This window comes from Acanthochromis polyacanthus, chromosome 5 (genome assembly GCF_021347895.1).
Source record: "Acanthochromis polyacanthus isolate Apoly-LR-REF ecotype Palm Island chromosome 5, KAUST_Apoly_ChrSc, whole genome shotgun sequence".
NCBI classification, from domain to species: Eukaryota; Metazoa; Chordata; class Actinopteri; family Pomacentridae; genus Acanthochromis; species Acanthochromis polyacanthus.
This window is the reverse complement of record NC_067117.1, coordinates 8,687,061-8,709,889: the sequence shown is the minus strand read 5'-3', so window position 1 is coordinate 8,709,889 and position 22,829 is coordinate 8,687,061. Positions and strand designations below refer to the sequence as shown.

Genomic DNA, 22,829 nt, shown 5'->3' with positions numbered 1-22,829 from the left:
ACGAGCAGTTCGTTGATGACGGTGTTGACAATGTGAACTCTACTGGAAAACCTGACTGCGGTGAAGTAGTTTGGCATCATCTGTTTGATTTGACTGTAGTCCTCTCAGGGGAAGACTGAGTGAACCCTACACAAATTTGTAAACAGGAGGCGGCTGTGGAAAAGATGTGACGATCAGTGGCAGAAAGCTATTCCTCCAAGACAGTGCGTGGTTGCAACTGTGTCCATTATGTGTGTCATGAAAAGAACGGCGGAGGACAAAAAGCGCGAAATCCACGTCCCAGTGAGTACGCCTGATAGAGTTGCAGAGACAGAGATAAATAAAAAAGCAGTGGAGCATTTCTTGTAACCAGTCTGTCGTTCTCTTGGGAGTGAATTCACTAACAACAGGTCAGGCTGGGGGCAGGTGTTCTGCTGAGGCGCTAGGCAGCCATTTTTCCACACCGTGGTCAACAGGGACTTGCCGAGGTTAGAGTCGCATAAAAATGCTTACGACCAAGAACTAACACAAAGGTTTGGTCTGTCGCTGTGTTGTTAGAAATGACAACACACGTGGAAAATCATACCTGCTGACAAAACAAAGTATTAAAAAATGTTGCTTTGTAAGTAACTTGGGCGACAGGAAAGGACTTAGTGCAGAAAACCGAAGCATAGGCTAAAATAATTTAAAAAAAAAAAACAAAGTCAAGCAAAAATGTAAGAAGGTCTTTTGAGCTTTAAAATACAGTCACAGCATCCTGTGATTTCCCGTGCATAGCAATCAGGCAAGTGCAGTTGGTCATGGATCTGAAATCGTGCATGCAAGGGTAGAGCGGCGACTGGAAACTCAAATCAATACATATTAGGCTACAAGTCGGTTCTTTTCCTCCCTTCAATTTGATGTTTCTCTCAGAGTGCCTCCAATTACACCGCCATGATGAATACACCTTTGCTGTGTCCTGTTTCTCTCGACTGAGGAAAGCTATGGAAAAAAGGGTTATTTGCCACATCTCCCAACACAATGCAGCATTATAGTTGACAGAGATTACAATATGAACCATGTGACTGTAAAATGCTGTCACAAATGTGTGTAGATTGGATTGGGACCTTGGCTCAAGTCCAGCACAATAGAGAGCAGAGTAATAACACTAAAATGTGTGTGCGTGTGTGTGCAACTGAGACAAAGGTAGTGTGGAAAAGGCGATGCAAGACGAAGAGTACCTTTCCAGAGCCATTAAAAATAGCCAGTGCACTCTCAGCTAAAGGAAAACAATACTTCAGCAGTTGAAACTTAAGACCAAATATAGATTAGATGCTACACTGTGAGCTTTATTGCTACGATGGTGTATTATCTGTGTAAACTCCTTGACTTACAGGCATTTGTATTTCCAAGCAGTATTTACTCTTCTCTCTTTCAAATAAGAGAAAAACTGAAGCAAAACAATGACTAAAAAAACTGGTTAAAGGACCTCGTTGCTTAAGAATTACCAGTCTGCACCACTGAGCACAATGAATTACAAATGGGGAAAAAGAAATTAATTAGAGCGACACTAACAGCTGTAAGTAGCAACACATGAATTCTATTTTTTTCCCCTCGCTGCAGTGGCATTTCTACAATGACATCCTCACTGATGGAAAAAAAATGCACAGCAATGAAATTACAGCAAAATGTTATGTAGAGCAAGAGCAACAGAAGGTCAGCCTCATGGAGGATGCAATAAGGGAGGAGCAACAGGTAGAGCTGGGGGGAAAGAAAATCTGGAGTGTTAATGAGAAAATTCAAGGCACATCCCCTGACTTTATTACAGGGAAATTGACTGTATAGCTCGTCCCAGTGCCGGTAACCTTGTCACGACACCGGCTGCCACAAGGAGCACCTCTTTGTAGCGTCTGGAAATTTAATTTCTCAGAATTAATCAGGCCTCATTATTGACGCTTTGATCTTGGAGCCAGCGGAAGTAGCCTCTGTATCTCTTTGTAGTGCTACAGCTGATGTCAGTGTGCTGGAAATGAAAGGCGGAACCACTGTCCAGGTGTCTATATAAATCAACCCTTGAAAGGTAAGGCTGTGGTATTCACAGGCTTTGAAGATGTCGGAGTTGGTCGATCAGACGGCAGCATATTAGCTTGGCTGAGAGTGAAAACCATGAGATGAGAGCAGAATAGGGAAAACAGTCTGTTTATTGCTGGATTTAACCCAATACTGAAATGCTTACAAAAGACCAGAACGTAATCCAAATGATCTTTTACTGAATTGAAAACCATGATAGATACGCATTTATGAGAACAGGTAGAGAAGAAAAGAATAGCATGAGTCAACATTATGATCCAGAGTGAGTCTTTTGAGGCATGAAGATATTTAGGAGCTGATCTAATGTTATTTGGCTTCCATTTCCATATCATCCCCTACTCTGGCACCACAGAACTAAACAACATCAGCCCTGGATGGAACATGAGCTGCATAACCGTCGACACAAAAATTTTAATTCTTGCTATTCTCTCTAAACACTGGGTCAGAAAACATCATGTGCTATTTGCTATCCTCTCCAACCAGTCAGCTGCTGCCGTTAGCAGGGGGCTGGTGGACGGCGGCCTGGGCAGGGTCCTGCGGGCCATCTCCAGGATCCTTTCCTGGGTCTTGTTCCCGCCAATAAAGCCGCTAGCATGGACGAAGATGCAGTCCTTAATCCCGCTGAGCTCTGACAGCGCTTCATCTCGCACACCACGCCACTCCTCCAGCAGGGACAGCCTGGGACAGGAGCACAGAAGGGCAAGTTGGCTTACAGAGAGACGCTACGCGGTCAGCTGCTCATTTCCTGTCGACACATTGCTTTTGCAAAACACACTGTGCTGTAGATGTCAGTGTGCACAGAAAAACAGCCCTTTTAAAAAAAACAATTCTGGACACAGGAATAATGAAAATGAAATAACAATGAAAACACACAAATAGTCTGTCAAGAGTCTATTTTCATGTAAAAAAAAAAAAAAAAACACCAAACATTTGCTTAGCCTCGATTTCCAAATGTGGGCATTTGCTTCTTTTCTTTGTCTAATATGTTTCTGAACTCAATAACTTTGGATTACGCACTAGTAGACAGAGTAAACAAGCAATATGAAGGGATCACTTTGGGCTTCAGGAAACTGTATCCAATATTAGTCCTGTTTAATTGATTGGAGAAAAAAGAATGACAAATAATGAAAAAAAAAAAGTTTAGTTGCATCATCAAGAAAATAAAGAATTTATAAATGTGAAAACAATTATTTCTTCTGCACAGCTCTGCACAAATGATTTGATTATTGCCTTTTTTCAGATTTCAATGAAAGGACATGAGGTAAAGACGCTGCCTTCAAAAGGGAAAGTGCAGCACTCAGTGCACATAGCAGCACTACAATCAGTCTGAGCAAATAGGCCCATAAAAATCAGCTTTATTCTTCTCCAGTAATGTGGAAAATCATGCATCGGTACAATGGATAAAGAGCCACTCTGTAGCAGCCCAGTCAACAGGCAATCTTAGAAAGAGAGGGAATGATTGGCTCTGCAAGGGTTTACAAGCTGACCCCGACAAAGTGTCTCTGGATAGAGCATACAGAGGATGAAAATTCATAAAAATGTAGAGTAGCTCATTTACCACCTACAGCATGTAGCACACAGGTCCGTCCACAGCCTGGCAGATCATTTAAGACACATTACCAGTTATCTTGAGTGTGTGCATGTGTGTGTCATTCTTGCCTTGAAGGGGTTTTATCTCCATTATGTTAGACCTCTGTTCTCCTCAGAGTATTGCTGAATTTAGCAATGTTTCATTCTGATTTAATACTGAGTCAGCATTTCATTGCCAACCTTTCACCCCCTGCTGTTTCCGAAATAGACTTTAAATGCCTTTAAAACAGCCTAAATCCACTAAAAAGCTTCAGATTTCACCGTAAATGTCACGCCAACCTCAGGCTCCACTTTCTCTGTCACATGCTTGATGAATTATGGAAGTGAACAGTTGAACTTGTCAGAAATAAAGTGACACGTTTGTCATACACGTTGCAGTTTGAAGTGAACAAAGTGTTTTCTCTTGTTCTCAATTTTGAAGGGTCTATAGCTCAGAGATTCTGCTTTCCCTTTGAATATTAACTGCCATTCTGTACAGCATCCTTTACTGCAATATCCTGAGTGATGAGACAGCGAGCCATCAGTCATTTTGCAAAAGTGAACCATAATGTCAAATGGTTTTCATGCACATGTTCATTGGAACTTGTCATTATTCTCCCTGCTATTATCTCAAATCTACGCAATCTTATTGCTATTAAGACTGCCACAGGGCAACCTGGGAGCATGACAAACCTATAATCCCTGTTAAAGAATCAACCAATCGATAGCTGCACAGTATGGCTGGAAAACAAGCTACGAGGAAAGGTCAACAGGGCTGGTAATGAGGGAAGGAGTAGGAGGGGGATAACTGCTGTTCTTATGACAGGCCAGGAAGCTCTCATTCTCAAGATGACCGGTCTAAAAATAAAACCACAATTAGAAGACCCTCCTCCCCCTTCAGCTTTTCTAATGCAGGAATTAGTGCCTCGTTAAAAAAAAAAAGAAAAAGCAACTTCTGAGTGGGTATTATAGGCAGGAGATCTTCGAGACAAAAAAAAAAGACCCTGCATGTATTTAGTGATATTATAAGGAGCTTGAACCTTCTTTGTGAGCTTTCCTCTCCAAGACAATAACAAAAGCCACTTGAATCTGTGCAGAGGTGTTGAATCCTCCTGCAGCTCTGAAGTCTTGGGCACTATTTCTGAGCTACAGATTTCACACACTTCACATATTTTTTTTCCCTTTTCAACATGGGCCATGCTGGTAATTTAGCGAACCGATTCCACAAGAGGAAGAGAAGAGAAAAACAAGCATAATCTTGCTGCTTTTGAGGGGAAATTACATGGAATTATTTTCAGTTCATCACTTCCTCACCACATTTCTCATTTGTTCACTGCTGATGCCAGAAACAAGACAGCTTCATATCCTCCTTCAGCCTATGATGTAATTTCAATCCTGAAATATAACGGATTCATCAGTTGATAGAAAAAAAATCAGCTACTATACTGATGGTGGACAGATAATTTGAATCATTATGCATACTCAAATGTCTAACTACAGTTTCTTATTCGTGAAAATGTGTTTCTTTTGCTGTGATGCTACTTATGGGCCATGTGAATCTGGTGATAGGTAATTGTGGGAGACATCTGTGATTGTTTTCTGCTTTCTTTTTGCCAAACTCTTAATCAAAATAATCAGATGAAGAGGGGAAAGAAAAAAAAAAGATAAGCTAATCAGAAAACAATCATCAGTCACAGCCCCGATACAAGCTGTGACAGCAGCCAGTGGGCCCTTCCTGATGGAGACGTATACATTTTTGGTTCAGCTCATGCTGCTGTCAACCTACAGCGTTAACCTACACAGTACACCTCCAAAGACGGGCTGTTTCCACTCCTCTCTTCCTTCCCCCTAGCTCACATTTCCTTAGCAATGTGATGCTGATAAAAATAGACCTTTTTCTGCCCAGGTGCAGTAGCAGGGACACAGGCGATAACACCCCTTTTGCAGAGTCGGCACAAGCCTACTGGGAGGAAACAGGCCACCCAGAGAAAGAGCCATCTGGAGCTATGTTTTTCTATCCATCTCACAAGCCATTGTTCTCATGTAGCTCCACAACAACCAGCATGCTGGCATTAAATGAAATCTTTGAAGTGCTCCACGCCTATAAACAGGTGCCTGCCTTTTTAGTTGAAAGTGCTGCCGCCTGATGAGAATCAGTGGCAGAATGGGAAAAAAAAACAACAACTGAAAGTGTAGCAGAGGGGCAGAAGGTGTGAGACGGTGAGACGGTGAGGGGAGAGGAAGAGGAAGATATAGGATTAATGGGAAGAGAGGAAGACAGGGGAGAAGTGATGAAATAGAAGGGGTTGATTACAGGACAGAGACAGAAAAACTTAGCAGAGGAAGGAGAGCAAGAGAGACAGAGAAGCAAAAAAAAAAAACACTAATGGGAGAGCCAGGAGCTTATGGAATAAGGTGAAAATAGAAGGCATCTGACAGAGCACCCACTGGTCAGACCGGGAGTGAATCAAAAAGCTATTCCACCCCCTTCCTGTGTCTGTGGGCACGATGTGCTCAGGAGATCCCCTACTGCTCTCCAGCAACCCACAGTGTATCAATAATGAGACCTGTCAAACCCAGAATAAAAGCACAAGGGCACATACAGTCAACGATAACAAGACATTTAAAGAACGCGGTGGACAGGAGGACAGCGACCGTATGCTGTGACAGTGAAGTCTCAGTTCTAGCATGGAGGTAAATCTGAGATCAATCCCACAGTAAAAAAAAAAAAATCAAAACATAAAGGGAAAACATCTCAGGGAGAACAAAGGAAGGACTTGTTTTCCAGAGAAGAAAGACAACAGATTCTATATGTACAAAGCAGACAGAAATAAACATGTGGAGAACCAGAAAGAGCCTGTTAGATTTAGAGTTCTTATGTTTTACCTTAAATTTTTGATCATACTTCTAAATAACGATGCATGTTATTAAGCAAAAGCCATTCACTGTGTTTACACCAGGCTCTCTCTGGGATGTAGTTTTCATTGTCTGATATGGGCTCTGCTGTTTAGGATTTTATTTCATGCTATATCAGACTGGCATTAGCTGCTGCCAACGTAAAGCCAACACTGACTAATTCTGCTCAAAAAACATGCAAAACTCGGGTTGGTTTTTATTGTGAAGCTCATCTCTGTGGTCTATACAGGACGGGAAACATCGAGTAAAAAATGTCTAAATTAAGCTTTTTATTATTTTGGTGCAATTTTTTGTCAAATGTTACTTTAAATTTCAAGCATTAAAAAGGAGACTTAGGTTCACTTACATTTGATTATAGATTACACTGCATTCATTCTTTTGCTGGGAGTGGAAATTATACAGACAATGTCATAATTTCTCACAGTTGTAATTCAAAATTACCTCCCCCATCTCTGGCATTCGTTAAGGATAAATCCATCATATTTCCTGTGCATTTCATCTGGGTTAATCTGGATTTGACATGGATGAAAACAGTTCCCTAAAATGAAGACAGTGGGATAAATAATAGAAGGAAAAAATACTATAATAATTATTCTCCAACAAAAATCAGAGTTCTTATTTTTGCTCCAGGGCGAAAAAAACAACTAATAAGCCTGAAGATGTCAAACCATAAGATAGGATTTAATGTTCCTCACTTGCAACACAACTTAATGGTCTTGAACTATTGCTGAACGTATCATGTAAAAACTATATTGCAGATTCTAATTTAATTATGTGTACGAGTGAGTGGAATGAGTCAGACAGTGGTGGTGTGACGTCAGTGTGATGGAAGATGACGGCTAAATACTGTGTATATTTATATGCTATGATTCAAGCTTCTTACTGTGAGCACATGGACATACAAACCCATAACTGAGTCTCATTCACTTCATTAGCTGATACATACGAAACACTGGTGACTTTTCCCTCCTCATTTCCTAGAGTATCATCTGCTTTCTCTCTTACAAATTGCGGCTAAACCCTCTCATTGAGCCTGAATGCTTAATCTCATTGTGCTATTAGGTTTACCTCCAAACATTTAAAAGCAATAAAGGCAAAAATAACTACAAATGAAAAATGTTTATCTACCTTTTGCTCGCTGAGCATCACAGATTTTAGTGGGAGCCTAGTTAAAGTTGACAGCATGGACTTGCAACCTAAAAATCCACTTGTGGTTGTACAGTAGTATGCAGAGTGACACATCTTTCCACTCATAAACAACACAGACACCGACTGCAGAAAGCACATTAAACTAGAAAAGCACTCAGAGAGCGCATACCTCCACCAGGCCATCTGTTTGTCTGTCTGTGTGTGTGTCTGTTTGTCTGTTAACAGCATAACTCAAAAGTCATGGACGGATTTTCACCAAATTTTACAATTGTCCTTCGACCTTCAAAAAATCCTGGATCCAGACGGTGATCCGGATCACCTCCAAAATCGAATCGATGGTTACTTGTGCTCTTCCGGACATCCTGTAAAAATTTGGTGAAAATCCGTCCATGACTTTTTGAGTTATGCTGTTAACAGACAAACAGACACACACACACACACACACAGACAGACAAACAAACTCCGGTGATTACATAACCTCCTGGCGGAGGTAACAAACAACAAACTTTTCATTTTAGCTTTTAAAGAGTCATCTTTAATTAACTAACATAATCTGCCTCTCTGTCAGCTCTGCTCTGATTTTTGCTGTAAAAATACAACATCTGAAAAGACATAGAGCTTTTGAGCTAAACAAATCTGGGTATTAAGATGCAGGAACTCATCCCTAGAGGGATCCTTACAGCTTTGAAAAGCACACATCATCACCGACGCTCTGCCACCTCAGCCATTAAGGCCAAGGTGTACATGGTGCTGCCACTTTTAAAAGCAGAGATCAGTATCAAATGGAACAACTTGGAGAAGGAGTACCAAACTCAGCATGGAAAAATAGAGAAGCAACATCAATGCTGGAAAAATGATGTGTACGACAAGGTTTTCTGCAGCTACTCCTCTGTCCGTATCTTTGGAGAAAGAGCAACCTTGAAATGTGTTTTCTTGATTACACAGATATTAAACATGACACTAAAACTGCTGCCACAAGGATGAGAATCTCTATAGAAGATTTAGAGTGAGCCTCGAAAATGTTTTTACTGGCCATAACTTGATAACGTGTGCTACATTCTGTGATTTAGGGCAGCAGACAAACAACACACCAACTCCAGCAGTGATGCTGACATTATTGGAGCAGCATTATGGGTCGTACTGCAAGAGGCTCCCTGGGTAAACAATTCCCCTTCTCAGGTAGGGAACAGAGGCAATAGGTAATCATCGGATGCAGTCACAAAAAGGGTCGACTTGTTGTCATCGCTGTCATTAAGCACCGAGTGACAAGACAAGAACGATAATGTGCTTTAACGAGCATGGATGAGCCACCTTCCACTGAGGTGTTAGGCTGGAGGGTTCAAGACCTCATTGTTGCTAAAAATATGAAGAAATGCTCCATAACAAAAGCAGCAGGAAATGATGCACAAGGCAAGGAAAGGCCAGACACACAAGAGGATAAAATAAATGAACATATCATGAAGTGAAGGACAACACAAAAACAAATGACAGATGAAGGACATTTTCCAAATGAAGTTACAGAAAACACAAAGGTTAGCCTCAGCTAACAGTGTTTTCTGTTAATTAGCAAGTGTTAGCAGGCTGAATCACCAGACTAACATGTAAACATCATAAATATCTGCATTTTTGGCATTGCAACTGTGAGCTAAATGTCTACAGCCTCACAGAAACAGGATACTGTTAAAGTAAGGACACCAGGATAAACAGGTGACTCTTTTTGCACATTTGCATATGTAACCTCTAACTTCTTCAATGCTGCTGTTTATAGATTGAATCAGATTTCTGAGTGGCCTATATCAATTCATATTCCAATAAACAAGCGAGCAGACAATGGTTTACTATGGATATTGAATGAAAGGGACTCTGTAGTTCAATAGTGTATGAATCTCACATTCATTAATATTCATAACAATCCTGGCAAACGCAAGTAAGTGGCTGTAAATAAAAACATCTGTCAAATTGTCAAACCCGCATGTACTGTATGTTTGTGTAGTTGAAGCACTGGGTGTAATTAACATTAGAACCACGAGAAAGAAACACCTGAGCGAGAGAAGTGTGCATGGAAAAAAGGGCTCAGGTGTCTGTGCTGACGTGTGTTTACATCGTTTCAGCTCCTTAGAGAGCGATATGAGAACAATACCCCTGCCTAGGCTAAAGTATTGTCTTCATCCTACAAACAAGTATATCTATCCTTGAAGGAATTGCTCTCTCTCCAGGTATCGCATGAACGATCAGTGAGTAGTTGTCGAATGGTCCAATAAGCATGAAAGTTACACCCCGATTCCACTCAATGCAATTCAAAATCTGACAGTGTCACAGTCTGTCACTGTGTTTTCCACCGATGTTTAATAGGATCCTGTCTGCGATTCGGTGTCACAACACCCTTACGATAACTGCACGTTTCATTTCTGCTGAGGTAACTCATGCAAGGTGCTCCCTCCACATGCACGATCACCATCTGCACCTCTCAGAGCAGCAATGGCATTTAAATGACCTTCAATTAAATTGTACCTAAAGACAAATTTGAGCTACATTTTTTTTGGGGAAAAAAACAAAACAAAACCTGTTCTGGAAGGTGTTGAGGCCAACAGGGACACACTGGATCCTCCACTGTCCATTCTGGTCTGGGTAAAGGATAAACTTGATGGGCATCTCCACTTGGAGGTCTTTCTCCAGAGCAAACAAGTGCTCCTTCCAGGGACACCCACCCTGGGAGAACAGCAGCACCTCCCCGCTGGGATCTATCTGGAAACGAGAAGAAAACCAGTAAAGTGTGTGGCGTTGCTAAGGTGCAGACATAGAAAGTGGAAAACTGTAATTTGAGATTTCTTGGAAAACAAGAGAAAAGAATAATCAAACAACCCTAGTCTCACAGGAGCTAAAATACAGAGCCAGAGCAAAAGTCTTTGGTTTTTGGCATTGACGGCAGAACTTACAACTGGAATGAAATCTCAGTGGCAACATGAACAACTTTTATCATTCCCGGAATGGTGACACACAGAATCTAAACTGAAACGCTAAACAAAAACCCAATCTTTTTCAATTCCAATACAGATTATTCCAAAATAAAAACAACTGCCTAACACTAAAAAAAAAAATCCACCATTCTGATTTTCTCCTAAATGACTTCAACAATAACTGCATCTTCCAGTTCATCAAGAGCAAGGAACAGGGATATCTGCAAGAAGCCTCCACCTCTTAGAGACGTTCAACTGTGATGTTCGGCGTTTGTTTCTGTTGTAGCAGTATATGAATACTTTATAGTAAAAATAACAAAATAAAATAGTAAAATAATAAAAAGCACAGTTTAGACATTCAACTTTATTCAACTCTTACAAAGGACAAAACATGACAGAAGTGAGAAACCTGCAGCTGCTGATAAACTGCACAAAAAATAGAACTGCACACAGTCCTGTACCTGATGTCTCTGCTTAACAGCTTCTTCCACAACCGTTCGAGCCGGCAGCCAGGAAGACTTGTAGAAATCCAGACGGTCGAGGAACTCCTCGCCAACCATCTTCAGAGCCTGTCTGAAGCCCTCCTGGAGAGAAGATGTAAATGCATAAAAACTGCTACAGTCAAATACAGTGATAGAATGTGCCAGTTAAACTGCATCACACTCTGACTTTAGATGTCACTTTCATACCAGAAATAAAAAATAAAAAGAACTCGATGAACTTTACAAGCCTGCCTCGCGCTTTAAAGTCCTTTTGATCATTCGCATCTTTCGTCACCACGACACCATCGCTGAATTCCAATACAGTTTGATGTCAAATGCTTGTGAGGCTTGTGTGCCAGATAAAAATGGGGGTGAGAAAGTCTTGTCTAACAATCTCCCAACTGATCCTTACAGCCCTGCTTCATCAGTTTCCTGTCATATTCGGCACAAACCCCCAGTCCGACTTCACTCACTGACACATTCTCACGCGAGCAAAATCCAAAGAGAGCATGAGAATGAAATCCCGACACAGATATGGGCACCAGCACATGTAGACGCAGGCGAGCTCAGCATGTCATGCAGAAGTCTAATTTGTCTGATTGAGGGGGCTGCCGTGGCCCGGCAAAAACAGCCACTGTTGAGAGTTCACCGGGTCAGTGTACCATAAAGTTGTCTACCAAACATTTTTCAATTCTCCCTTTCCTATTGCAGAGATGGCTTTCCTGCAGCGTGAGTTAGTGGGAAAATTGGAAGCAAGTGCAAGGACAAGAATTATAATCATGTGAGCTGGAATGTGAAAAAAACAAATAGGCCAGCGAGTCCCCTGAGAAAGGCCGAGAGATGGGAGGAAGAAATAAGAAAAAACTGTTGGCATGGTCAACATATATGCAAAGCCAGGCTGCTGGTATCTGAAGAGAGTCTGTGTGTGTCCCTACAGGCATTCCTGTCCTGCACTAAAGAGACGGAAAAGTCACATTAGGTAATTTTGTGAGCCTCTGTTGCTTCTACTCTAAAATGATCGCTGAACATCGATTGCTTTGCATTATATCGGTCATGTTGACCATAACACTCTACCACATTTTGTGTATTTGCTTCACAACAGGTTGCTCACTGTGTGTGATTATAATTAAATTATACAGGAGACCCACTGCGGAACAGCCTTCTACTAAACATCAAGATATTACAAACAGAAGCAGCTTCAGGCAGTCCAGGAAAGAACCTGGTGCAAAGTGAGGGGTTATTCATCAACCAGAAAGGTTCGTTAAGTCATCAGTTTCATAAATGTTTTGCTGTATTTCAGCATTTCTAGAAGGAGGTATAGTTTTGTCTTAGTTTTCACAGATTTTCTCTTATTATGTAGGGTGTTTATTTTGTATGCAAGACAATGATGGAAATAGGCAGTAGGCTGAAACAATAAGTGATAAGTGGTCAGAAAATGAATCAGCAACTAATATATATATGTGTGTGTGTGTGTGTGCATTTGGGACAACTGGCCTATGGGATGAAGTGGGTACAGATAATTAATGAATTTCATTTGACCAAAAGACTAATTAGAAAATGAATCCACAGTCTAATCAAAGTTAAAAACAGTTGTTCGTTGAAGTGCTCCCACTTCGGCATGTTATGTCTCGCATTAAGTGAGTCCTAGGGATCCACAAATAAATCAGGTACAAAAAAACACCCTCCTTGGAAGCTAAGTGTATAATCTGTTCTGATTAGGGCACAGAGAAGAGCAGGATGTGGCTCGTGTTTTCAGCCTGGGAGGACTCTGGGTGCCAGGAAAGAATGGTGGCTTCACTGATAACTACAGAGACTGAAAGTTGTCTGGATGGCGCTGTCATGTGGTGTTTCATGTGTTTATTTGAATTTAGAAGACAGAGTTTTTCATGTACAGCCTCATGAAACTGTCCACGAGTCATACTGCAGAGGTATAGGCACTGATGAAACACATTTATAATAATAAATAAATACATAACACTACTTTTAATAATCTTCTATCGCAGATACAGACCCGCATCTGTGTGCCTGCAGTACATTCACGCTCACATGCGCTCACCTCAGTATCTTGACTCTTGCTGTTCCAGCGTGGATTGAGGTGCCCGACACGTGCGCTCAGCGTGGTAGAGACGGTGTAACGGGCCTCTCCTTCACACTGTGAGATTCCATTGTCAACAGCATCCACCTCCTCCACAAAGTTCTCATACAGCTGCAAGCAATAAAGAGACACGTGTCAGTAGAGGTTATGATTTTTTATTGACAAAAGAATCAGCTGCTCAGTGTTTATACTAATTTTAAATGTAAAGATGGCGAAGCAAACACAGACTTTAACTGGAGACAAATGTGAGGGGGTAACAATATCATGATTAAAACGGATTTGGTCACAGTGTGTGGGCAGTTACTAAAGGCTGAAGTGAGCAGGGTTCAGCCATCACACCGAAATGAAACTGGAGGAGAGATGTTATTTTATAGTTCACTTGCAAAACTCCAAAATAAGGAGTGGAGGAGGCACGGAGAAGTAGATACGCAGCGCAGAAGAGCAAACTTTTCTGTACATCCAAAGGTCAATCACCAAAGAGATGACATTTTACAAGTGGCTTACAAGTGGAACTAAGCTTTGGGGCAAAAATAGAGGTTTAGTTTGTCTGAACTGGCAGAGGACAAGACACGCAACATCTTAAAATAAATAAAGCCCCAGCCATGAGTAAAAGGATTAGTTTGGGGTTTAAAACAAACTGACACATCAAAAGGCCGATGATAATATGAGTTAATATTGCTAATTATTATGGTGACCTAAGATTTGACTGGATTAATGTGGCTGGCCATCAAAAGCACTGTGTGCCAAGGTCTGCTGTCGGCCGAGCTGTTTAAAGTGCACTAGATTAAACTCTGTTTAAGTCTTACCGAAGAACTTTGTCACATTCCTGTCTCACTCGGTTTATATCTAGTCACACTCTACTGCCAACAGACACTAAACATTAAATACTAAACACTCTGCATTCCCTGCAGATAGTAACTGCATGCTTTCTGTTTTTAAACCACATAATGATTCTTTTGGCCCTAATTTTGCATATGTAAGTGGCAAATGTCCTTTATTTTCCACTGAAATTTAATTTGTAACAGACAAGCTTGCCCACTTAATAGACTTCTGTCTGTTTTCCAACTTGACAATAAAACCACCAGCTGAGGCAATGTTTTTTATGCAAATGGGCCAGTGGAAAACACTTTGTTTTGTGAATAAAGCACAATCAGCAGTAATCCACTGCCCTCTATAAATCTGTCATCTCTCTCTTCTCACCTTGTCATAGAGAACCTCCAGCTGCCCATCACCCTCCTTGAGTTGCGTCAGCTGGGTCAGCAGTCGACGACCAAAGTGCAGGTAGACCAGGCCGGCAGAGCTGAGCTTGGTCACCCACGGCTTCTCTGGACACAGGCTGTGGAAGGTCTCTGTGAAAGTCCTGCGCAGAAGGAAGACAATCCGTTAGCTCAGTGCAACAGCATCTTTACAGGCCTCAACACCAAGACAATGTTCTGTGGAGCAAGAGGGAGAAGATGGTTTAAAAAAACATTTGTAGGATGCTTTGAAACAAATGCACTGTCCTTAATCCCCATATGTGCTTTATCTATGACTAAAATAAAGCTATAGCATTCAATATTAAATGATCTAGTATTTTCCAAATTATTTTATTCATAGTTTAATATGATGTAAGAAAAGCGTGCTCAAGTGGCAACTTCAAATGTGTATTCTTGGGTATTTAAAAAAAACAACAAGATACTGTTTATTATTATTACACAGAGAAAGGCAGCAAATCACATCATTATAGAAGCTACAGTCAGTGATATTTTGGCATTTTTAGCAAAGGCATGATTATTCACTTTTAATTGTCTATTAATAGAGCATTAAATAAATAGTTTGTTTGAACCTAGCTCTTTACTTGGGATGAAATCCATTTTTTCATATTTTGAGACAGTTTATAACGTACCGATAAAAGAAATCATTTATGATACAATAACGCTAAAATCCATTAGTATGTAATTACATTTAAACCCATCAACTGAAATGTAATCTAGAAATATATCGGTAATCAAATCATGAATGATTTTCGAGAAAATTTTAATCAAAAATGCCAACATTTTCAATTTGGATGATTTGCTGCCTTTCTCTGTTTTATATCACAATAAAATTAAAATCTATGGAGTCTCGATCAGACAGAGTGGGAAATATGATAATGGCAAATGGAAAACAGCTTGTTTTATTGCTCAAAAGTAGAAAATACTGCAGGGTCTATGGGCTGACGATATCTAACACTCCATCTTAAAGGCAAGGCCGGGCGATTAAACATTAGTGTTGCGCTCAAAAACACATTATTCACAGTTTTTCCGATAACTGACCTTTTCAATAAAATGCTGCATCTAGCTATAAGCTCTACATTACTGGCCGTGTATCGGATATCAATAATGGCAGGTCCATAAATACATTCTTGCTCCAGCATGTCTCTAAGTGTGAGCACACGCAGCCGCTGGAGGAGGTCTCTGCTCAGACACGTGCTGAGATGGGTGGGCTCCAGAACCGAGCCACTGCTGGTCATTTAATTCAGGCTTAATTAGGATGCTTGGGCTGCAGCACAGCGGAAAACCTACCGTCAAATGAATGAGTGACATGCTAGGGAAGCAGGGGGTAATCACAGCCATTAAAGGGCTAATTGGCCAAGCTGGGGCATTTCTATGCTGATAATCAGGAGACGGGAGTGAATGATCGAGAGGAAAATAACAGACTAAAAACAGAGGATGACTTTTTAAAAAAAAAAGCTTCGCAAAGAGAAGTCATCAAAGCGTTTGTGTGAAATGAAAGATAGTGTAGTTAGAGCATTTACCCCATAGAAGCACCAGTAAAACAGCTAAAGGAAAAGGAATTATTTAAGCACAAATTAAGCTTTGTGACAAGATAGCAAACATATGATGTACTTTGATTCTCATACTGCACCAGCTGCACCATGTAATGTTGCTAATCACGCTAAATTATTAGAGGAAACGGCTGTATTGAATATTTGCTGTGTCTGCATAATTATGTATGTAAATGTATAACAAGAAATACTACTGGCCAGTAACTGTTGATCTCGCTGACCCCAAGTTTTCCAATTTTAAAAATAGTGTGACAAAAAAGACCAAAGTCTGTGGCTATTCAAGTTCAATACAATCCTCTTACAAGGACCTTGCTTTGCATTTATTTCATTCGATGACGCCGTTTTAGTCCTCCTCATGCTTGTCAGTGACTGAACCACAAAGCAATTTTGAATCTGTAAAGATTTGTTTTATGTGTCATATTTTTTTAATTGAATGTACAAAAAGAATTTCCACACAAGAAAAAAGTGTTCGGTTTAAGCGGTTACTCTCTCTGGCTACTCATGGCCTCCTTTGAGACAGCTGGCAGATTAATTCATTCAGATCTAACCCTAACGATCCAACGTGGTGGAGTTATGCGACGATCTGCATTGGTCTGTCTGTCTGTCTGTTAGCAACATCACTCAAAAACAGACTAACGAATTTGGATGAAAATTTCACTGAAAGTCAGAAATGACACAAGGACCAAGTGATTAGATGTTGGCAGTGATGCGGCTTATAATCTGGATCCATGGATTTGTTAAAGATTTCTGTATCATTGTGAGACAGCAGCATGGTGTCACTGTAACTATGACAACAAGTGAACAATGCGTAACCTGTCTGCTGATGATCACATGCTTGCGATCCTACTACAAATCGACTGCTGCAGACTTATCTGGACTTATCTGTCGGAAATGACACAAGGAACAGTTGAGTAAATTTTGGGGGTGTTCCTGAGTCCCATCAATTCCTGCCGCTCACTACATATTTAGTTCAAGTGATTTGGTATCCGTACATAACACACACATGCCTGGGCACATGTATATTAAATGGCCACAATCTACGTTGCTGTGATTTCTAATCATCATTAACTATTAAAACAGATGCTGCATTTCTAAAAAAAATAAAAATAAAAAAATGCTGCATTTGTGACAATGCCATATGTGAGAATAAACAGCCTTGGCAGAGTACTGTGCTTTAGGAGTGCTTTTCTTGTTTAAAGTTTCACATTTGTTAAACTTTAAACGAGCACCCAAACGACTGCCAGTGCTGTACAATAGTGATATAAGATTCTGAATCCTATTTTTTGAACGAAGATTCACTTACACATTTATTGTATGCTCATGTTTTATTCCAGCAAACTTTAAAAAAAACGTGATGCTTCTCTAAATAATATGTAGATTATATGCTGATCATTGAAAGAAAACTTCCCAAATTAACTGAATGAACTGTGGCAGCATCATAATTCATTACAGATTTTTAGTGAATACAGTGGAAGTAGAGCCCTGCAGAGTCCACAGATTCTCCTGTGAGCAACTTTTTAAACTATGTTACCATGAAAAGATGTGTGAAAAGTTTTAACTGTTTAACTGCACTGGTGATGAGGGGAGGCAAAATGCAGACCACATTTGTCATTGTTGAAAAATGTTTATATTTTTCATTTTTTTTGCTTAGAGGGAGCAGTGAGTGCAGTTGGAATGTGAGCAACCACAGTCTTAATCCCTGCCAGATCTAATCTGGTGTGCTTTATTGCCTTCAGTCAGTATTTGGAGAATGTTTTTCCTGCCTCCACTTCTTGTAATCATTTTCTTCTCTGCTTAAGAAACTAAGATAAAAGTTTTCCATATCTGTAACAGCTTATCACATTAGAAGTTGTCCTTCGGGATTTTTTTTCTGTCCTTATGCTTCAAGTTATTGGGACAGTTATTTTTAATCACACAGTCTGTTTTTTGCTATTTCAAAGTTTGCATGAAAATAAAAAGCAAAGATCCAGGTCAAGGACAGGTAAGTTATCGTTTATCTGTCTTTGAAAGGAACAGTTAAACTTTGTGGGAAATATGCTTGTTTGCTTTCTTGCGATGATTTTGAAGATTGCTGTCACTCTCTTGTCTGTTCCAGTCGGTGGCCACTTAGCTTAGTTTAGCATAGCGTAACTAAAACAGGGGGCACCAGTCAAGCTAGCTCCATTCAAAGGTAACAACATCAGCCCACCAGGACCTCTGTAGCTCAGTTACATCTTGTGACCATCTCATTCAACAGACAGACATAACAGTGATATCCATCTTCTCATCTCACTTTCAACAAGAGAGCAAATAAACAATAATTTATTTATTTATTTCAGATTTGAACTATGATGCACTGATCTTGCTGTCATCCTCATCTGCACACTGTCACCGTTTTGAAAGAGGTGCTATTGAAATGAGAACTGGTTCTTGAAATGAGGACTGTTCTTGCCAGCTCCCTCTCCAGCTTCCTCCAGACCCCAGCCCACTTACATCCAGCCCTGCCATCACAACCATCTTGCCCCCATCTGCACATGTGAGTGACAGCCACATTCTCCTGTGGCCCCTGACGGTGTCATGGCAGCCTCTGTGCCTCGTGAACCAACAGCAGGGGGGCGTTCAATTGAAGGAGCACTAATTATCACTAACCGCCTGCCAGGAAGAGAGCCCTGGCATATCTTTATCACCGTGGTCATAAAAGCTATCTCTGATTATCATCAGGACATTAAGCTGTCAAGACACCTGGAATGGGCTGATTACTCAACGTGATGAAACGTCGGTTGAATGCAATCATTCGAAAGGAACTTTGCCAGGAAATTTAACACAAAACATGGAGCCCTGTTCCTTTATGATTTATGCAATCTGGGTGCTTGATGGATGTGAGAACAGACGCCACAGGGGAAATTTACTTTGTCATCCTTGGGCCCGGGGTAATGAAAATATCTATAATGATATTCTCTCAAGATAAAAAAAAGACACTGCTCCTTTTCTAAGTGCATTATGATTATGTTAAAGCAAAGAAACCTCAGGTGTAATACATAAGATTCGCTATGGTGGCTGGCTCAAAGACATGGCACACTGTCAGATCTTAATGGAATGAATAATATTAATAATATCAGCTATGCTTGTGTCCTTCACCTATGATACCTTAAAATGTGACATATTTACAATGTTTGGTTTGTTTTTCCATGATTAAAAACACATACTTTCATACTAATGTTTGGTGATTTGAGGAAAAACAGACAATACGATTATAAGGAAACTCATTTACAATATATGTTTATGTAAAAAAAAAACAAAAAAATAAACAGAACATCGAGTTCTTCCACCACACTGCACTTGTTGATAATTTAAAACTAAACTTGATCTATCACTTTGAGGACAAACACTTCACATAATTACTCAATGATAAATTCAACTTAGCGGCTGCTCTGAAGTATTAATTTAATATTGATTCACCATATTAAAATGAACCCACAATAAGATTATCATGACAGCTGATGAATAACAGAGACTTTCATATTCCCTAATCTTAGTTCACAGAGTTCTAAACATCTGTTGAAATCCAAAATGTAATTAACACATTCGCTTTGCAGCAGCTTACTGCCAGAACTGCACCTCTGATGATGGTCATAGCGGTGCCTCTTTGGGTCAAACTCTCCTCCCACGTCGACAACAATGTCGCATTCTGCCAGCTGTGCCGGGTCCCTGGTCCTGATGATCTCAGCATCCTGTGCAATGAGCACAAAGAGTTGTAGATAACATATCGGGGGGGGGGGGGGGGACTGACAAATTACCACATATACTAATGATCCAAATGCATCATGTGCATTATATGTATTCTATATTCCAAGACCGTTAATTATAACACGAGTGTGTGTGGCATAAGTTAAGACGTGTAGGCTGGTTTGAGCACCAATCTTTAATTATGGGCCATTCTGTTTCAGCCATTTACAACCAGAAAAAGACACATAAATGTACTTATGCAATTACATCATTATTGTGTGATTAATAATAAATTTTTATATCTGTTTCTTACCTCATCATGAATATGTGGACCCATCTGATGCTGAATTTACATTAGTAATTAACCTTGTACAGACTCGTATAACATTGGAATAGATGCATACTTATGGGCAGCAGCTTAAATTTGTGAATAAAGTCACAGATCAACCACAGAGTCGATACAGAGTTTGCCCATCTGTTTATTATATTATAAGGCCATTGTGGGACAATGCTGCAAATCACTGACTGCATGCTTACAAGTGTAGACAGTAACTGATTACACAGAAAATTTACAATGTCAAGACATATATTAGTATCATTAAATAAAGTTATTACGGAGCTACACTTTTGTCGAAAATTAGATGCATTACAAACTGATTAATCTCTTTAAATCCTTCCATAATTTTGGCTGCATCAACAGTGATTTGTCACGTTATTTAGACATTTGATCATTTAAAAGGTACTACATCTCTAAAAGGAAATGTAGCATCGAGTTAAAAGGTTACTATGACTGTCTGACTGACCTTCTGCTATTGGAATTTCCCTCTAAAACGTACACTTGTAAATATACTTTAAATGCTATATTTCACCTCTTTGAGAGACCCATCTACTTATACAGCAGCACCCCCATTTGGTGTGTTACAGCATGACACTGGAGCCATAACAGAAGAATAAAGGAAATATTTCCCTCTAGATTAGCGAATGCAGAGTGAAGGTATTATGTTACACTGACTGTGTGGTTTTTATTTACAGATTTACAAGTTTAGAAGGTGCTAAGAGAGTAGATTGTAATTAAACACTGACATGAACAAAAATACTCCTCAACACGTCTCCTTCAGCAGCAGGTTGCACCTACCGTGTACTCAGGTAACTGGCGGAGGAAGAAACAGGCCAGGACCTCGTCGCAGTGGAAGGTGCCGTTGTGGGTTCCGATCTTTTTAACGGTCATGTTGTCGGTGCGGATCCTCTTGGGTTCGGTTGACATGTATCTCGGTCCTGTGCGAGTTACGTCCACACACAGTAAACGGCAGCAGTCAGCCCGCGAATTTAACCGTCGTAAAATGCTTTCAAGTTTGCTTGGGGCTGATGAAAATGCGTTTGCAGTTAATTTCAATCCAGTCACACATGCACGTAAATGCCACATTCAAACTCACACGAGACGCGCCAGTGGCGGACAGGTTTGGCAGCCGGACCGGATGTGGTGCGCCGGTTTTGTGCACCGGGTAAAGTTTTTATTATGATTATTTATTTATTTATTTTTAGTCTTCAGTTTATTTGTTTGTACGCATTTTTGTATGAGTCTTAGTGCTTTTGGTGACGATATAGAATTAACTGGAGTGACCTGTAGTATAATAATTTTACAACCTTTTGTGTTTATTACAGTTCTTTAACAGCAGATGACGCTGTAGACAGAGGAACCAACAGCTGATAACATTTCTACAGTGCAATGTAGCAGAAACATCTCTCTACAGTACAATATAGCATAAACATCTTTCTACAGTACACAATGCGGAACAATTTAAAGAAGAATCAATAACCTGTATACAAGCAGATCTACAAATCTATTCAAAATGAAGTCTGAGTGGACTTTCAGAGTCACATAACACATATTATTATTAGGGTCCGAGCACCGATGGTGCCGAGACATACGTTTGTCCTTTTGTTAATTTGTCTGTCTGTCTGTGTGTAACATTACTGAAAAACAGACTAACAGATTTGAAAGGAATTTTGAGGAAAGGTCAGAAATGACACAAGGAACACCTCATTAGATTCTGGCAGTGATGTGGCTTATAATCAGGATCCATGGATTTGTTAAAGATTCTATATCACGGCACAGCGCCACTGTAGCTATGACAGTAAGTGAATGCTACGTCAACTGCCTGCTGATAACCACATGATTGCAATCCTACTACAAATCCACCGCTGTGGACTTATCAAGACTTATCCATCAGAAATGACACAAGGAACAAATTATGAAATTGTAGGGGTGTAACCGAGTCCCATCAATTTCCACCACCTGGTACATATTGAGGTCACGTGATTCAGTAACTGTACATCCATCTCATCCATTGGAAATCATACAATGACTGAGCAGCCTTAGCAGAGTACTGTGCTCGCTGAGTACTTTTTCATGTTTTTTGTGCGATTTTATTAAAACTCCAAATCTGAAATCCCTCATTTACAAAAAGGATTCAGACCCTTTATTCACTTTGTAGATGCAGCGCACCTTCTTTGGCAATTAGCGGTGGGCTTTACATGCCTGAATTCAGGAAATTTCTTCTTACTAGATCATCTCAAAGTGTACAAATCTTTGGCTTAGCTGGCCCACTCAGGGATTTGATTGTGTTCACTGGCTGATTTCTTACAGCAAATCTGTGAAGAATCTCCTTGACATCACCATGGATGCTTGTCAGAAAGATTCTGTTTCCCTTACAGTTGTTGCTAATAACATTAACAAAGCATCAATACATGTTCTAGACCAATATCTATAATCCATATCCTGTTTAGTGACCCTCATTCTCTGTTGGGTTAAAGTTCTAATTCAGAGTCTCTCCCAGGTAACAGTGGTCTTTATGAATGTTCTAGTTAAGTATGCCAGTGTATAAGCATTGAAGCACACTTATTACTATTCCTCAGATTAATAGCATTGGTATACAGTTTTTGTCCCAACAGCAATAACAGATACTCACAATGAGCATATAAATAATAGATAAGACTTAGGTTATGGATGGATTTAGTTTAGAAATGGTTAGGGTTAGCTTGAATATCTGTGTTTGACTAATCTTCTTGTGAATTAATGGAATAATAAGGCAGACCTGAGG

The 22,829-nt window shown here is 40.1% G+C and overlaps 1 protein-coding gene across 1 annotated transcript; it reads right to left on the bottom strand.

The window, feature by feature from the left end:
* Positions 1-2,141: 2,141 nt before the first annotated feature.
* Positions 2,142-21,216, bottom strand: myg1 (myg1 exonuclease). Its single transcript, XM_022208237.2, is given in 8 exon segments — positions 2,142-2,574; positions 2,577-2,727; positions 10,247-10,428; positions 11,102-11,224; positions 13,179-13,328; positions 14,418-14,577; positions 19,621-19,733; positions 20,864-21,216. Coding segments are annotated over 8 exon segments (1,209 nt in total). The 5' UTR covers positions 21,152-21,216; the 3' UTR covers positions 2,142-2,532.
* Positions 21,217-22,829: the final 1,613 nt, after the last annotated feature.